The 19,524-nt window shown below is 35.2% G+C and overlaps 1 protein-coding gene across 4 annotated transcripts in view; it reads right to left on the bottom strand.

The window, feature by feature from the left end:
* Positions 1-19,524, bottom strand: part of VPS13C (vacuolar protein sorting 13 homolog C) — a 196,098-nt gene that overhangs the window by 54,009 nt on the left and 122,565 nt on the right. For all 4 annotated transcript variants that reach the window (XM_030318038.1, XM_030318035.1, XM_030318039.1 and 1 more), the window contains 9 exons: positions 18,336-18,640; positions 17,260-17,407; positions 13,075-13,225; positions 10,939-11,048; positions 8,227-8,396; positions 6,698-6,945; positions 5,348-5,577; positions 2,831-2,923; positions 241-606 (listed from right to left, as the gene is read on the bottom strand). In XM_030318038.1, coding sequence (XP_030173898.1) covers positions 241-606; positions 2,831-2,923; positions 5,348-5,577; positions 6,698-6,945; positions 8,227-8,396; positions 10,939-11,048; positions 13,075-13,225; positions 17,260-17,407; positions 18,336-18,640 — 1,821 coding nt within the window. The remainder of the gene's footprint in view (positions 1-240; positions 607-2,830; positions 2,924-5,347; positions 5,578-6,697; positions 6,946-8,226; positions 8,397-10,938; positions 11,049-13,074; positions 13,226-17,259; positions 17,408-18,335; positions 18,641-19,524) is intronic.

The raw sequence follows: 19,524 nt of genomic DNA, 5'->3' as shown, positions 1-19,524 counted from the left end.
CTTAACAAAAAGTCTTTAAAAAACAGTAACCAACTAAATAATACTACATTATGCATCAACAAGTTAAATGTTAGAATATATTATCTATTCAGACACACACACACACACACACACACACACACACACACACACACACACACTTGCTGTGGCCATGCACAAACAAGAAAAGTGCACATCTTAATTCTGCCGGTGTAATTTTGAGAAGTTGGCTCTGGAAGTTATTAAATGATGTAGTCATACCTCTAATGTCATGTCAGCAGTAGCAGCCATTAGGGAAGTCCAATTTTTAATATTTCCTGAAAACTTAGACTCTGCCAGTAATAAAGGTACAGTTCGATGCCCAAGGCCACATTCTAAGGTAACCTGAACTGACTCTACAACAACAGCACAATTTTCCTCTATAGATAGACAATGAATGTCTTTGAAATTTTCTGTTATTTCTGTTGCCATGTCAACACCAAGAAACCAAGAGTTATAATCACTAATAGATTTGATGCCCCAAAGATTTTCTGTTTCCTTAGATATATCTTTGGATTCATCTTCTTTTGTCTTTGGAGACATAGCAGCCATGATCGTCATCACAGTATTCAGAATTATGGGTGAAATCTTTAAAAAAGAAAGCAGAAAAATTTTAAGAATAAGTTATTTCTAAATGAGAAGAATATATAACACAAAACTTTAAAAAAAGTTAAAAATTTAAACATATTACATTAATACCTAAGAAAAACAAAAGAGAATACACAAAGCCATATGTCAAGTCAGCTAACATCATACCCATGATTTCTGCCCAGGCTACATTGGAATTAAGTAATTAATATTATATGTTAATGTCAAAACCTAAAGTTAAATTGACCAATTCATAATAAAATAGGGTTATATGAAAAGAAAAATGTAGTATAACTGAATTTTTTATTTTTCAACCAGTTGCATTAACTAAACCAAAGTATATGATCCTCATCAAAATATACATACATAGTTTTCATTTTTCTGACTGAAACAAAAAGCCTAAGAATCACCATGGATCCCCTTCCACCTCCCCTAAGTTCTCCAAACTCTACCTCTTATTATCTTTGTATAGTATCTTTGCTCACCTCCTCATTCCTAGCCTTGCACCTTAGTTCTACACTGATAATGCCTACTATGTCCAGTGCTGACTGGACCCTCAGAGTCTACCCTCCACATTTCCACCAGCATTCTTTTCCTCAAACTCAAATCTGGGCAGGCCATTCCTATGCCTAAAATCTTCAATTGCCCCTAACTTTAAGGATGCAGTTCAAATTTCTCTTTAGCTGAGGACACAAAAGTCTTTGTGATGTGATACCAGGGTTTCCCAAAGTGTAAGCAATACTGGGTTAAATAAGTGGGTTCCTTTACTGTTCAGTTCTCACAACCTCTACTTATGTAATTTGCTAAAATGATACGATTACATCACCCAAAGGAAGTAGTATGAGCCTCTTCCCAAACTTACCTGTCCACTAAGTCCCTTCTTCGTCCTTGCCTTATTAATGTCACCTTTAATTAGAGCTCTCAATCTTACAACTCCACCGCACCATTCTCTCCAACCACGTGGAATCACCACTCTAAGTCCTTAAAAGGTTTTTCATACCTCTACTTTTGTGCATATTGTCAGTTCTGTCTTGATAACCTTCAGCCTCCCTCTGCTTCTAACCTCCATCAGATTTTCAAAACTCAGTTCAAGTAGCCTCACTTCAAGGCAGATTTCCCTGATGTCGTGGTCTGATCACAGGACCCTTACTTGTGCTCCCAAAAGCACCAGTACAGGCCTCCAGCTCTGAAAGCCAGAATCATTGATTTACTTCTTTCTCTCACATATATCAGTAAGTTCTTTGAAGATATGGACTATGTATCACCAATGCCTTGTATAGACATTTTTTGTACAAAGTAAGAGCTCAAACAATGCTTGCTGAATGAATAAACAAACTGATATACAAAGAAAGGGAAAGACAATATTCCCAGTACCTTAACCTATTGTCTTAGACTAAGTGCATGCAAATTCAAGACCTTTCCCCCTGAATGACCACCTTAAGTTCTTCAAAAAGTAAATCTGTTAACAAAATTCAATCTAAAACTACTGAGCATTTTAAAATATTGAGAGAAAACTGCACTGTTATTTATATGGTAACTCAAATGACATTAGTTTGAGCCTTGGTTTAATCACTATCGGTTATGGTATAGTAAAACTGCTATCAACCACCTCAATATTGCGTCCTTTGGACAGACAGAAAAAGAGATTTAGGGAAGTATTATTCTCTGCCTTTCATTTATAACCAATTATGAGGTCATACTTAAACAATACAAATGCTATGGGAGAACAGAGATTGTTTTTCCAATACTTCAAATATAAGAGATTAATAAAAAGCAAATCCTAATAACTTATTTCTAGCATACATCTGTCATTACAAAAATTTAAAAGCCAGATAAAACATTTAATTATGTAATTATTAAATTCACATTATACTTGAATAAAAGCCTAAAATAACTTACTACAAATAAAGGCAACTTCACTTTTCCATCCCAACTTTCTTCTCTTCCCATCCCATCTCTGCTGTCCCCCAAACCCAATCTCCCCAACACACAAAAAGCAAACATAATGGATAAAAACTATCTCAATCATTTATAGATATTTAAAAGTACTCTCGTTATAAAAAGATAGAAAAAAATTTGCTTTAAAGAAAAATGTCTTTTAATATTAGCAGTATTTACTGTTTGAATATGTAATGTAAGTAGCATAATGTTCTAGTTAGAAGAGACATCAAAAGATTTTGCTAGAAACAAGAATTTTTACCCAAATAATATGATAGGCACTGACCTTTATTATAAATTCTTCAACCATAATGCTTATATTTTGTTTTCCTGAAGCCCACATACATTTTTCCATAAATAAAGAACAAGGCTGTAAGACCTAGTAACAAATAAATAAAATTCACATTTCCTTAGTTAAAATCTGTTAGGTATACGTAGATAATACACACCAGAAATGTTTTACTTAACTGGACATCTTTTTTTAAAATATGTATTTATTTTTGTTAGAGTGTGTGTGTGTGTGTGTGTGTGTGTGTGTGTGTGTGTGTGAGAGCACGCATGAGCATCAGAGGGGGAGGGGCAGAAAGAGAGACAGAATCCCAAGCAGGTTCCACAAAGTCAGCTCAGAACCCAACTTGGGGCTCGAACTCACAAATCACGAGACTATAACCTGAGCTGAGCCCAAGAGATGGATGCTTAATGAACTAAGCAACTCAGGGGCCCTTAACTTGAGATCTTTAATGATACCTTATGCCAAAAGCAAAAGACAAATGAAATTAGGTGAGAACTTTTCTTGTGAGGGCTCTTAATTATGACAAATCCGTGTACATTGTCAAAGGACTGTAAGCAGTTCTGATCAATTCCTTTATGTCAATTCTTAAGTAAGGATGTACAGTTACTAATACAAGTTTAAAATGTTTCCTTTCAGAACACCTGGGTGGCTCAGTTGGTCAAGCACCTGACTCTTGATTTTAGCTCAGGTCATGATCTTATGGTTCATGAGATCGAGCCCCCTGTAGGGCTCTGCTCTGACAGTGTGAAGCTTTCTTGGTATTCTCTCTTCTCTCTCTGCCCCTCCCCTGCTCATTCTCTCTCTCTCAAAATAAATACATAAACATTAAAAAAAAATAAAATGTCTGCTTTCACTAAAATATCTTTCAAACGATACCCTTTGTAAAATATGCCTTTAAAATATCCATAAAAATGAGGTGAAGACTATGGTAAAGTCTTACATTCACAAAGAAGTACATGAGGAAATGAAATTGTTAATTATTAGTTTTTATGACAACTAAATAACTTGAAACTGTTATTTTAAACAAAGAGTTCTGGGGTAGCTGGATGGCTCAGTCAGTTAAATGTCCAACTTCGACTCCGGTCATAATCTCAAAGTTCATGGGTTTGAGCCCTGCATCAGGCTCTGTGCTGACAGCTCAAAGCCTGGAGCCTGCCTCAGAGTCTGTGTCTCTCCCTCTCCCTGCCCCTCCCCCATATATGCATGCACATGCATTCTCTCTCTCTCTCTCTCTCTCTCTCTCTCTCTCTGTCCCTCCCTCTCAGTCTCTCTAAAATAAATAAACATTAAAAAAATAAAGTTTTGTTAACACATTAGAAAAAGACTGTGGTAAGGTACGTAAACGAACGGTTTCCCTATGATGAACACGAAGTCAGTCTTGAGTATCATATAAGGTGCTTATAAAAACAAATTTCCAATCTGTAAACCCAATGACTTACTTAAAACTATTACGCTTATATTTGTAAATAAATTTACTTATACTATATATATATATAACATATATATATATATCACATATATATATAACATATATATCACATATATATAACATATATATATACATATATATATATATATATATATATCATTAAAGAAATAAGTAAACTAACCTTACACCTCAACTGAATAAGTAAACTAACCTTACACCTCAACTGAATGGAGGAATTAGTATTGTATTACTTACATTTAAAAAAAAATTAGGAAAAGCTTTTCCTGGAATCATCAATTAATTATAAGCTTTCTGTGACATGCCAAAAGATGATCCTGCTCAAGAATGCTTCATGATAAAGTACAGACTAAGTCTAATGTTGCATTTCTTTATGTAAGCCACTTGGTCATAAATTTTCCTAATTTAATACTGCAAATGAGTCATATAATACAATGAATCCTCTTTAATGTAAAATTCTCAATTTAACATTTAAAACTTATTGGTATGGCAATCAATTAACTAAAATATTTTTTAAACAATAACTTGAACACATAACTGAAGTTAACTTTTTTTTTTTAATGTTTGAGAGAGACAGACAGACAGACAGAGCACAGCAGGGGAGGGGCAGAGAGAGAGGGAGACACAGAATCCGAAGCAGGCTCTAGGCTCTGAACTGTCAGCACAGAGCCCGATGCTGGGCTTGAACTCACGAACTGTGAGATCATGACCTGAGGTGAAGTCAGACGCTTAACCAACTGAGCCACCCAGGTGCCCATGAAGTTAACTTTTAATACAGCAAAAACAATCTCTTTGGTCACGTGACTTCAATGCTGATTTGTACTAAAATTCAACTACTGTTCCACAAAAGATGGTACAATGAAAGGAAAAAGTTTAAAGGTAGCTCTGCCAATGGCAGCATGGCTGAATCATTTAACATCTTCGGAACTCAACCTTAACTTTAAACCTCAAATTTGTAGTAAATAATCTCTGAAGTCTTACAGAGCTCTCACATTCTAGGATTCTACGAATCCACCATTTCTGCCAATCTTCAATCCGTGCTTAGAATATAAGGCAATTCTTACTGTAGTAATGTTTCTTCCTCTTTTTTCTCTGAGAAAAGGGCAAGCAAGGACTTTAAGATCTCTCACAGAAGCTTCCATCATCTGTTCAAGTTTGGAGGTTGACATAGACAGGTTACACTGGAATGAGGCTGTCAGAGCAGGAGCATCAGCCTTTGTCAGATTGGCAACAAATACCACTTCTGGATCTGTGATCTTGGCCTTTAAAGTCATATTTGGTCTTACAGAGTCATCTGAAAAAACAAAAAAAGCAACCAAAAAATATGTCACAAAATATATCTTGTCACTTGAGTATATACTATCTATAAATTGCTAGGTTGTTTCTAGTATCTTGCTATATGGGATATGGCAGAATTAACCGTAGTTGACTAATACTAATGATAAATTATTAACAAATGCTGATTGTGCGGGATAATGCAATCTGATCTCTGACACAACATCATTTCCACTTTGACCTAGCAAGAATAATCTCGTTTTGAAGTTGGTTTTGTCTGAATTAAGGTGTGTGCACATATGAACACATGAATGTGTTTTATGTTACATTGCAGAGACAGGAGGGGAAAACAGGAGAGGGTAATAACAGGAAGAGGATAAGAGACTCTGATAAAGTTGACTCTGACTTCACTATAAAACACATAATCAGTGTCCTACAATCTGTAGGATTAATACATTAACTATGTATATGAATATAGAGATATATAATTACTGTTTAGGAAAGGTAAATGAAAAAATAAAATTCTGACCTTGCCAGTGAATGGTATTTTCCAATCTTGCTGAATTATGCATTAGAAAGATAAATGCCTGACCTGAGACAATTATAATTTAACAAAGAAAATCACTGATCTACTTGGTAATGCTAGAGTAATTTATAGAGCAGGGAAGTGACTTCGGTGTACATCAAGACCATACATTTGCACACACTCCCCTTAGTTTAAGGTGTTTACGGTGATGTCCAGGGGCATCATGCTGGGTGGTCCAATATCACCTTCTGCCTCTATCTGTTCAATTGCTTCAATGGATATAATTCTTCCATATATTTTCTCTGAATAAAAGACTGCCCTTCTATAAGACAGTCTCCCAACCAAAGACCCAGATTAACTCCCTCTATTTTTGGGTAAGTAAAGAAATGTTAATGGCAGAGTTGGAACCAGAACAGGGGTTTCCTAGCCCCTAATCCAATATATATTTCTATTCTACCGCTTAAAAATTTATGCTTACTAAAAGTTTTCCACAGCATATATTTAAATTGGAAAGAGTATTTTACTTTCTTGAATTGTCCATTCATCTTTTTTCTTGTAATCTTTGTTAAAATATACGACAAGCTGTCATCTACAACAGATAAATTCTACTAACCTTTCTCCATCTTGATTTTTGCTGTGGCTGTCTGTCGTAGTGGAATCTGTGCTTCTTTTGCCATATTTTCTGAATTCTGAGACACAGCTTTGATAAAGAAATCTGCCACAGTCATCAGAAACTCCACGCTGGCACATACATACAGCTTGTCAAGAACAGCATCAACATGACTTCCATTTTTGCTTTGTTTGTAACTAATATCAATCATAGAACTGTTGTCATCTTGATCATTCCTTTTATCAATCATTCTAAAAAATATATACATTATTTTATTCTTGCAAAAATAATTTAAAAGATGAAAAATTTCCTATACACCTTAATAGTCTTTGTTTCACCTTTGAGTTTTTAATCTGAACAGAAAACAGGTCAACGTTAACTGGGGTCTAATCAGCTAATTAGGAACTAGGACATAGTCTCCTAATCTCTATAGCAAGATCCATGTTTTTAAGCAATTACAGATTATTTTATAATTATAATACAGTAGCAGGAAAATAAATGAATGACTACTAAAAGGAATTAACAAAACACATTAATGTGGTCCCACAAAATTTAAAGGTCAATCTCTTTACATTAGTTTACAAAATAAAACCTCCCTGAACAAATTTATCTCCAAAGATCATCCTATATAATTTGAGTCCAAAAGTATTCAATCCAATTCAAATCAGCCAGTGTTTATCAAGTGTCTGCAGTGATAGTTGCCACATATCCTCACACATGCTGGGAAGAACAGGTTACCAAACAGATGATGGCCTCACCCTTGCCTATATAGTAGCGGACAGCTACCCCAAACACGAAATTTGCAAACTAGAAAAGCTGGTTGCATGATAGCACTCTTTCCTCATTTATTCATCTCTAGGAAACACAAAGAGCTCAGAAGTATCCAGTATGTATTCAATGGAGCCCCTGGTTAGGGAGCAGCATAGTTTTTCTCCAAAGAACATCAAGGGCAAAAAGAGTATGTCTCAATATTTGAGAAAGGAATAAATATATAATTAGAATATTAAAGTTACATTATTTCCCACTTTATAGGAGGCTAATATAAACTAATGTTTAAGTACTGGCTTGATAATGTGAAAATGCTAGGGATTACATTTCTAGTAAAACTTGGAAAAAATTTCAGAATACTGGTTTAAAATATACAGACAAAACAAGTAAGACAAAGAAAAGATCTGAAACTTTCAGGCTTTTTTTTGAAAAAAAAAAAAAAAAAAAAAAAAAAAAAAAAAAAACCTGCCTTTTGGGGACAATTTAGAAAACTATGTTACCAACAAACCACCCTATGTGAATTTCATTATTAAAATTCTTACATTCTCTTAGTTCCTGCTTTTAAGACAGTACTCCATTTTATTATTAAATTTCCCTTTAATTCAAATTTCATAGGAACTGAATCTGATATTAGCACTATTTATTGATGCACTTCAAATTGAAGTATGACCAAAGATCTCTTTTGATAATCCCAAGCCTAGCAACCAAATGTCAGGTATAATGTCAGCCTTAAATAACGTACAGCAAGTTCAGAGATGACAAACCTTGATGTTGCTCTCTCAATGCCTTCTCTGAGATCGTCAAGTGTGCATGTCTTAAGTTTAAGGCTAACATTCATCGAGCCATCCTTAAACATCTTCCCTACAGAGGCCATAAGATGTAGTCTGAGTTCACCAAGCCGGAAACTGTCATTGTGAAATGAAAGTTTGGATTCCTGTGGTGTATTTTCAAGCAAAAGAATCAGTATCTCTAAATATTATGTAATGACTTTTAAACACATTTCTTAACTCAGAGACAAAAGGCAAACTGATACAACAAAATTTAGAAGCATGGGTGTTAAAACACAAGAATAAAATAGAATAATACATGTGTTTGTAAGTGTATATGTACATATAAAAAATACATTGTTGATATTCAACAATGGTTAATATATAAAAATTTATCTCGCAGTTTAATGCAAATAAAGATATTCAGGAAATGTTTTTGTCAATCAGTCTAACTAATAAATATTTAATTAAGTCTTCCGTTAAAAACAAAAACAAAAACAAAAAACAAAAAACACCGTGAAAGGAACTATGGGGTTTATGAGAAAGGATAAAATATAGTAGGTGATATCAGCGAGCTTATACCCTAATAAATATAGAAAATAGAAACACACTATAACAAACATGACAAGGAGATGCTGTAGACTGTAAATGATCAAAGACTGACATGTAGACACTTATTTATTCATATTTAATCCCCCCATATTCCACAAAGAATATTAAGTGATTAGGTAAAGAGTACAAATAGCAAAACTCAGAAGGTCAAAGAGATCACTGGTGGGCTGAGAAAAATTCAGAAAGAAGATGATAACTGAACTGAGCCTCAGAGACTAAGCGGGATCAGATGGGGTAAGAGGAGGGAGAAGACATTCCAGATGCGGAAAAAACACGAGTAAACAATTCAGAGATGCTATAAGGGTACAAGGTACTAGCTGCTTAAGTTTGAATATTTCAATTAAAGAATGGTAGGGAATGAGGGGTGGGAAGAAATACAGGGGCCTAATGAGGTCCCACTTCCCAAACTAAAGATTTAAACTTTCATTAACAGGTAAAAGGATCTCAATCTTTAATTGTAACACATTCTGCAAATTCTAAAGGTATGCCCACATCCTGCAAATTCTACATCTAAAGGTATGTAACACATCCTACAAATTCTAAAGGTTAAATATACAACCACCCCCCAAAAAGAAGGAAAAAAACAAAACAAAACAACTAACAAAAATCTCTTTAGGAAAGTGAAGTCCTAATTGCTCACTATAGACAATGGCATTGATATAAGAGGTATTGGTGATGTGCCATTCCTGGTACATTGGTTATAACTACATCCATCACTCGAGACGGTACATTGTATGCACATGGGTCAGACATTGACATTATTAATGGCAAATTTGGAATGTAAGTTATAAAAATGTAAATAATTCACAAGCTTCTGGTCTGTAACTATGAACAGAAATGACCTGTGACACACCTACTGATCACAATATACTAGTACAGCTACTAATGTAAACAATTTGGAGTCACTGAACTTTTTTTAATAAGGTACAATTCAGACAACCTAATACCGAATGTTTTTTAGTAGAGTAAAAAGTTATAAACGGCTACATGAAATTCATTTAGGAAAGTGAACTTGTGCCAATGTCTGGTATGGATGAGAGGAAAAAGAGCAACGAACAAGGAAGCCATTACAGTAAGGGTAAGCTAAGAAGTTTCAAATAAAGTAGCAGTGAGAAGTATCAGGAAAGAACAAAGAAAAAAATGGCAATACTCAGTGTCGAATGAATAAAGGTCAATAAAGAAGGAAGTAAAAGAAAATATCAACATTCTAAGGCTGGGGCACCAGTAGAATGATGGTACCTTAAGTGCAATGAAGAATACATTTAACTATTCATTTCCCATAGGTCATGTTTTTTATTTTTTCATTAACATTAAACATTAGAAATGAAAGTAGTTTACTGCATAAATGACAGACACTAGCCCAAGGCTCAAGAGCAATATGAATAACTTAGAAAACAATTTGAAACATAAGATAACAGGAATGGACAATAACAACAGACATAATCAATGCAAATTGTGGGTATTATAATATGATGTATTTATTATGAGTATTATGATATTATGTAATTGATATAATAAAATTATTTATTGAAGATACTATCTACATAACAACAAATAGCTTTCTAAAATAGCACTGGTACATTAATTACTTCAAATCATGGCACTATACTTGGTTCTTGTATCCACTAATCGGTATCCTTAATACAAATCTATTACATATAAAATTTATTTAATAGAAACATAATTAATGCTTTTATATCCTGGATAATCATAAATTTTAAAAGAATCCTCCAAGGTTCCAAAGCCACTACTAAATTATTCTTATACAGCTATATATGTACACATATATAGCTATGTAACAAAATTACGCATATAATTAATTACTCACATATAAAATTCTTCTACTAGAGATGGACCTAAGTAGTTCAGGGCTAATGTTACCAAAAAAAGTAAAAATTTTTCCTTAGCTGAGTAAGATTAGAAATACTAACAAAGGGAAGACAGAGCAAGACCAATGGATATTCTGTAGGCCAAGTAAGAGTTTAATAGACATTTTAATTTTTTAATTAATTTTTTAATTCAAATGAAAAAATGCCAATGTTTTAAAATTAAATATCAATAACTGAAGATGTATTTCTGAATAAATTTACTACATACCTGGTTTATATCATTGTTATAAAGGACAATGGAAAGAGATTCAAAGTGAAAGTCAAATTGGAGAGTGACATTTTGGTCCACAGAAAGCTTTGAGTCTGTCATATCTTGTTCTGATGGTTCAAACATAAGAATGAAAATTAAAAAGCTTTAAGTAGGTACATTATTTTACACTTATTTAAAAAGCAAAGATGATAACCTATTATTCTAAATATGTATCATACTTTTTAGGATTCTTTAAATCATATTATGAGAATTAATTAAAATGGCAATGATTTATTCTATATATATTTAGTATAGGGAAAAATGACAGAGGGAGACCATCTACATTTTAAAAGAAGCAACAAAAAAGAAGGGGTCTTGGAGAGTATCCAGACAACTTTTTTTTAAAGCTCCCCAGAGCAGGACTGTTCATCATAGAGTAATTTACAATTATCAAAGCATTTAACCTAAATGGTTATAAGCCAGTGTTAAGAGATTATGAAATTAGAGGCAGAGAAAAATAAAATATTTTGTCCTACAACAGACTAGTCAATAACAGATCCTCTGCTAGCATAATGTAATTCTTGCTATCTTTAATTACCTATACCACCCAGCTCATTACATTTACAAGAGCAGAATATAATTCAAGAGCAGAGACAAACAGTGCTCAAATAAAATATGGGCCAGGGAGCCTTTGGAATTCTGGGGGAAAAGAGATTTCAAGAAGTAATTTAGTCCTTTCCCTCATCTTTAGGCAAAAACGTTTCAGACAATAAAAACAGATACTGTTTTCAATCACTCTTAGAAACTGATTTTATCAACTCTTTTGGAGATGGATTCTATCCTTTGATCATTTATAGGGAAATGCTCTTACAAGATACTGGAAGAGCAAACACTGCATAACTTTAACCACATAAAGGCTTCGCCATGTTGGAAAATGCTAGGGTTTTTTCCCTTCACTTTTCCTGAAAGTAATTCATATTCCCATCTCCACCATCTTTGCAGCTTTCTGAATTCACAACTTTTCCCAAGGACCATGTTAACCGTATAGCCAGAGCGAAAGACACAAATTGACCACAGCTGAACATAATGAGCTCTTGATTTAATCACTTACAGTGTGCCTGCTGTTTTTAGTCATCTGCACATAGTTCCGGTCTAACCAAGGCAATGGCCTGCTTATCTAGTGTTTGTCTGGACTGTACTGGAGCATACTCCCAGTCTGGGGAGAAGATGCTCACCTCACCAACCCCATGTAACACTAACTATCCACCTGAAACAAAAACCTTTTCTGCACACAACTCTAGTCATTTATTTTGCAATTTCAAAACACACTGGGCCTAAATACAGGAGAAGCAATGTTAATGATATTATTAACTGGCACTTTTATGTACTGCTTTCTTAAGTAATAGCTGATGATCTGAGCATTCATTATAAAAGCACAGCAGTCTGGGGCCATTCAACAGAAGGGGAAGCCATGGAAATATTAACCTAGTTACAGTCTAATAAAACATATGTTCACGTAAATGACTTTAAATGATGAAAAAAGTAAAATTATGTGTTATATGATATCTTGAGCAAGAATGATACTTTTCTTTTATAAAAATTATCCTTTAAAAATGGATTAATTTAAAAGGCTCAGTGCTTTTAAATGATTCCATTGTAATAATCTAGAAAATTCCCTTATGTATGTGACTATATCATTCTCTAATAAAGCCAGATTAGTAAAGCTGTTTTTGTACCAGAAGACCTTCCTTTCTCTTGGGCCAGTCATTTGAGTAGGATACTGAGGCCCTTTTTTCTCTTGATAATTTTGGACCTTGCCATGCTACATGCCTAATTTGCTATTTCTCAAGGTGCACCACCTCCATGGCTCCTAAACTCAGCAAATTCAGCTGCTAGAAGTAAAGGGCAAACATGTATCCTGCAAACAGTAGGTAGCCCCTCCCCTTATGGAAGACAATGAGCATACCTCCTTCCCTTGGGAGCTCCAAGGCAGCCCCAGGCCCCGTACCAGCCAATTTTCCACAGTAAATACTACAGTATTGAAACAGTTCATAACACATTGTGCTAGACAACTAAAAATACCAGTATACATAAATACAGCATTAACACTAATTTTCCTCCATAATCAAAGCAAAAATCTTCATTAATTTATACCTTTGAGGTGGTCAGGCCCACCCAGAACATCTTTTCTTACTCTTATAGCCTCCTGGGTAGACTGTGTAGGGCTTGGCTGTGAAGAAGCTTCTCCAAGATTTTCCAGCAAAATTTTCATTAAAACTGTTAAGTCATCTTCACTGAGAGCAACCTAGAAAGCAACAATAAATTGTTAATATATAAGTAATAAAAAAGCAGAATATCATATCCATGTCTCAGTTTACAGTTCCTCAAATTCAATGTTCACCTAAGCAAAAAAAAAAAAAAAAAAAAAAAAAAAAAAAAAAAAAAAGAGTTGGGACAGTAAATACAGGAAACAAGTATTTCATTGCATGGTAGGAGACACTATTGTTGTGTAAAGCACCCTTCTGTCTGATCCCAAGCCCAAGCACCTGCCTATGTCATTCTTCTTCCCGGTGTGTTCCTATCTTTCTTCTACTGTTCCTGGACCTGTGCTTCTCTCTCCTCTCCTTCTCTCCCCATCGCCACTCTGACTCTCTCTCTTCTCACCCAGTATCAGCTCCCTCCTCCACTTCACTCCCATCCAAACTTAATACAGGAAGAGTGTTGTTCAGTTTCTAGTCTCTACCAAGAAGTAAAAAGATACTCTCCTGCAATGGAGCTCTTATTCCCTGTAAATATGCATCTGAACATACCTAAGATATTTGTGCAACTTATCAAGAATAATGCCACTTAGAACAGTATAATGCATCACAAAGAATTTTTAAAACAAAAACACAGAGCAGAAAAGGAGCATCTTGTTGATCTCCCACCTTTACAAAAGGGAATGTGTGACGAAGGAAGGAAGGAAGGAAGGAAGGAAGGAAGGAAGGAAGGAAGGAAGGAAGGAAGAAAGGAACAAAGTAAGTAAGTGATGGGGTGCCTGGGTGGCTAAGCCAGTTAAGCAGCTGACCTCGGCTCAGGTCATGATATCACAGTTGATGAGTTCGAGCCTTGCATCTGGTTCTGTGCTGACAGCTCAGAGCCTGGAGCCTGCTCCAGATTCTGTGTCTCCTTCTTTCTCTGCCCCTCTACCACTCACACTCTGTCTCTCTCTCTCTCAAAAGCAAATAAACATTAAAAATTTTTAAAGAAAAAGAAAGCGAGAGAGAGAAAAAAAGAAAAAGAAAAAGAAAAAGAAATGAAGAAGCAAAGAGGGAGGGAGAGAGTTTTTGAGTCAGGCAGCACTGTATCAACGCTACCACTTTCTGGCTGTGCTATTTGCCAAGTTTCTTAGCCTCCTTAACTCAGGTTTCTTAATCTTTAAAAAAGAAATAATACCATCTTCCTCCTAGTTGCCTGCAGAACATGAAGTAGCTAGAACAAAGTTGCTACTGGCTGCCAAGAACCATTAAACCTTTTAATCTTTCTATCTTTTGTACATTTTCCCTACACATATAGCGGTCCAAAAGACTGTTCCAAATACTTAAACACAACTTCACACAGGCATGCATGCATTCACAGCACCTTCTCCTCTGAATACCACAGAATACTTTGTTCCCCAAATACAGGCCCTTATTGACAGAAAAAGTGCCTGACCCCAGCCTAAATGAAAATGGGGAGATACTTTAGCATGAGATAATAACCAACGATTTCTTGTTTGCTCCAAGAAAATAGATGTCACTTTAACTCCCCAGAACTTCCCTGTGTATTCATTCCCACGTGTGATACCAACCAAGATATTACAACTACCTGGAAAGCAGTGAACTTCACCATCCCCTCTGGTTTGCTGTGGCTGAAACCCTTCCGTAAGCGTGAATGACAATTTGAGACATGGCCCCACAGTTGTTTAAGAACTGTCAAACTGATTTACTCAACTCACTGATGTCACCTACCTGATACCCTTTCTTAGCTACACCCAGAAAAAGTACACAGACTCACACCAATGAGGGGGTGTTCTCAGAGGCCTGGATTGCTGACACATCAGGTAGTGGAACCTGTACCCACTAAGGCTGCATCTTGATTTAACAGGCGTCCTTTTAGTTAAAGTGATGATCACACGTTGATGTTAAAATGCTGGATCTGTTACTTTTTGTCTTTCTTTTGAAATACTTCCAGCATAAAGGAAAAGCAGAGAGAATACAATAATCCTCCCCAGTGTACCTATCATCTAGCTTTGTCAAATCTTACAGTTTCCCACATTTCCTTTAGATCTTGTTCCTCCATTATAGATATGGTTGAAGACCTATGTTTACTTCTATGAGACTTCATCCCAGCTACACTCCTTTCCAGCGAGACACTATCCTGAATTAGAGAATTATTCTTCCCATGAATGTTTTCTTATATTTACTACTATTGAATTCCCTACAAACAATACACACAAACACACACAACATAAACACACACACAGCAATGTCTATTGTTTGTTATAAAATTTGAAATAATATAGAATTGTACTCTCATTTTGCAACTCAATTTTTTCCACTTTTATGTTTAAGGTATACCCATTTTGTTTCATATAGTTCTAGGTCACTCACCTTATCTGCTTTATACTGCCCATAATATGAATATACTGTCCCTTAGTCCATATTCTCCTACTGACAGAAATACAGGTTTTACTTTTGCTTTCAGCAAACCTAGAACCACACACTCCTTGAAAGCAAGGGGAAAAGGTCAGATATTAGCCCTGAGATCTAATCTCTTAACAGCAAGGGAGAAGCTGAGAGTTGCATACTCTGAAATAGAGAAATCTTTATGAATAAATATCCTAAAGAGACACTCTTCCCTTATATTATATCCACTCATAACTACACAAAGGACCCTTCATCCCTACAACAAACTTCAGTTTTAACTTCTTCCTGAGTAGAACTCTTTGACCTTTCTGTTTTATCTTAGAACTAACTCTGAAGTAATCACAGGTATCAAAAACTTCTAAACTACTAAATTTTTATTTGTTTTTCACACACTCGGTTTAGTCACTCTCGGTCCTCCCCTATCCCCTACTGCTTGTCTTCAGTGGTCTCACAAACATGCACAGGAGAACCACAGGACTCCTACACTTCCATTACCACCTTTGACCAATACCATCTCTCCCAGTGAGTCAACATGGAAACCTATAATCACACTATTATAAACAATGCTGTATTTATAGGTTACCAAATGTACACATTCATCTATTTAAAATGTCCACTTTACGGGGTGCCTGGGTGGCTTACTGGTTAAGCGTCTAACTCTTGGTTTTGGCTCGGGTCAGCATCTCACAGTTCATGGGTTTGAGCCCCATGCTTCAGTGCGGAGCGTGCTTAGGATTCTCTCTCCCTTTCTCTCTCTCTGTCCCTCTCTCACACGCACACTGTCTCTCTAAATAAATAAATAAATAAACTTTTTTAAAAAGTTCATTTTTTTAATGTTTGTTTATTTATTTATTTTTGAGAGAGAGAGCGAGCAAGTGTGAGTGGGGGAGAGGCAGAGAGAGAGAGAGGGAAATGCAGAATCTGAAGCAGGATCCAGGCTCTGAGGTGTCAGCACAGAGCCCAACATGGGGCTCAAACTCAAGAACCATGAGATGATGCACTGAGCCGAAGTTGGATGCTTAACTGACCGAGTCACCCATGTGCCACGTAAGTTCTATTTTCGAATTAAAAGAGTGCTTTTAAACATTAAGAATACTCCTATGGTATTTTGAATGTGGTATTTAAATCTTACTTTATACTGGCTTACAATTCAAGTGCCTTAAAACTGTAACAGACCTTTCCAAAATGACTAATAATATGTTCAGTAAACTCTAGTAGGTTTTATCTCAGACTTCTTGCTGGCTTTACCAGATATGTGACTAAAGTGAAATAAAGAAAAGTCAGTGAATTAGGATGACTTCATTTTCAGTTAACAAAGTACTCATTTAAGGCATCACCACTTTTTTTTTTTAATGTTTATTTATTTATTTTGAGAGAGAGAAGAGAGAGAGACAGAAAGAGAGAACGAGCGAGTGAGCAAGCAGGGGAGGGGCAGACAGAGACATAGAATCTGAAGCAGCCTCCAGGTTCTGAGCTGTCAGCACAGAGCCTGACATGGGGGGCTCAAACCCATGAACCATGAGATCATGACCTGAGCTGAAATCGGAGGCTTAACCGACTGAGCCACTCAGGCGTCCCAAGGCATTACCACTTCTGATGTACACTAGAACTGGACTGTGATCAATGCTAAAAGCCTACACACAATTTTCACATAATGTATACATACACTTACCAACATAGGTTTTAGCTTTCCTTTTATCTCCATCCCTGGAATCTGCATATACCATGCTGCTGCTAAATTTCGTTGTATGGACAAAAGCATGTTGACTGGTTTTAAAATTTCAATGTCATGTTGTGGCAAGCCAGACTGCAAAATAGTTCTGAAAGATAAACAAGAATTTGTTTTGTATTTTTTAAATTTACATTTTAAAATGAAGACTATCATATTGTATAATAGTTTCCAGTTTTCCTGGATACTGAAGGCTGCTATCAGAATTCTTCTAGAACATGCTTCTTTTCACAAATTAATCCAAATCAGAAGAAATCAAGAGTTTCTAAAATAAAATCTAGGCAAGGCTGATTGCAAAGACAAAGAGTATGACTATTAAACTATTTATTATCTTTCACAAAGACTATTCAATATTAGCAACTAGTACAATGTTATACAAACAAATGTTTAACATCTTCCTAAAAAAGGCAAAGAAACTCTATGTAATCCTTAGTTTTGTGTTATTGGTACTTCTCCAAACTCAAAGGGAAAAACTCACCAAACCCACACATTGAACAAACATATGGTAATAGTCATTTCAAGTATGACTGCCAACAACCATTTGCACAACCAAATGAATGACTCTTGTCATTCAACAGACCCAAGACTTTCCCATTTGGATTCAATAATCCTTTAGATACCACACTGAGAATTCCCAAACGTGACAAGGTTTGGAAATGAGGAAAAAAAAATCTTAACTTTTAGTACATTTTAAGAAGTCTGCTTCTGTCTACAGAAAATAGCTATGTGCGAAGTGAAAAATAATAATTTTGAGTAAACTATAATTGAGTAAACTATAATTTTATAATAGTAAATTTTTATAAAATGGAAAAAGCCACATAATAAATGTAGTAACACAAAATGAAGATTCCATGAGGTGCACAAGTATTACCACTGACCAAAACCCAATGGTCATGGTTTTATAATTATAAAAAATAAGGAATGACAACCACAAAGAGTGAGAGTATTTTACCCCTTGAAAAGATTTTATGAGAATTATATTTCTAGAAGTAGTACACAATTGGATTATATATGTATACCTGGACAACTTCAACTGAGTTAGTTGAATGCTCATCTTGTCAATGACTGGAGGAAGAGAATCACGTTCCATAGGAACTAAGCTAAATTTGTTTTCAACTCTGATCAAACCCAGATCTGCTATAACAGCATTAGGTGATACTGAAGACTGAGGAATAATAATAACTGGTGCTTTCAAGTTGACATCCATCAAAAGGCGGAAACTCTTTTGAGCCAAGTCTTTCATGCTGGAAGCAGCCCTTTCTGCAGCCTGGACTGTGGCTGAGCTCAAAGCTTCTTTGGCAGTTTGGAAATTGTTGAGGAAGTTCTATTGGAAGAGACAGATATTTAGATTTCCTTTAAAAAAAAACAGGATTAACTTTAAAAAGCATCTTCTTTAAAAAAGAAAAACTAAATAAAATAGTAAAACAAAAGAGAGGCTATTTCTGATTGTATATATGGAGACTGTCCAGAAAGACACACTCTAAAATATTAACAACTATTACCTATAGAAACAAGAGTCTTTTAACTTTCATTTTATGTATTTCAGAATTATCTGTTTTTTATGAGAAATTTTTGTTGGCAATTCTTTTTTAAGTCTCCCTTTACTCATGAGTGTTTGTCATTTTAAATTCAAATGTAAATAGGGGTACCAGGGTGACTCAGTAGGTTAAGCATCTGATGCTTGATTTCTGCTCAGGTCATGATCTCACAGTCAGTGAGACAGAGCCCTGCATAGAGCTCTGTGATGACAGCACGGAGTCTGCTTGGGATTCTCTCTCCCTCTCTCTCTGCCCCTGCCCCTCACTCAAAATAAATAAGTAAACTTAAAAAAAAATAAATAAAATAAATTCAAATGTAAGTAAAAGGACAGCAATTTACTTCTCCCACAGAGGTTCAATTTTGTAACTCTAGGGCACAGGGAAAAAAGTTTATTGTTAGAAACTAAGAAATGCCAGCTTATTTCTGAAGTTTTTTTTTCTGAGTGTACTCAGGCATAAGCAAAGATGCTTAAGGGTCTATAAACTTGCAATCATTAGCAAGAGTCCAAATTACTTCATTTAAAGTAAGATGCATTTCATCTCAATTTCAACTAAAAACATATTTTTCCCAATGAAGAAAAGATGACTTTTAGAAGCAATATTCTTGAAGCTAATAATATAAAGTGAATTAAATTGTCCCTTCTCCAAATAAAATTACCTTCCAGAAGAA

Source organism: Lynx canadensis, chromosome B3, assembly GCF_007474595.2.
Source record: "Lynx canadensis isolate LIC74 chromosome B3, mLynCan4.pri.v2, whole genome shotgun sequence".
NCBI lineage: Eukaryota > Metazoa > Chordata > Mammalia > Carnivora > Felidae > Lynx > Lynx canadensis.
This window is presented reverse-complemented; position numbering and strand designations above follow the sequence as displayed.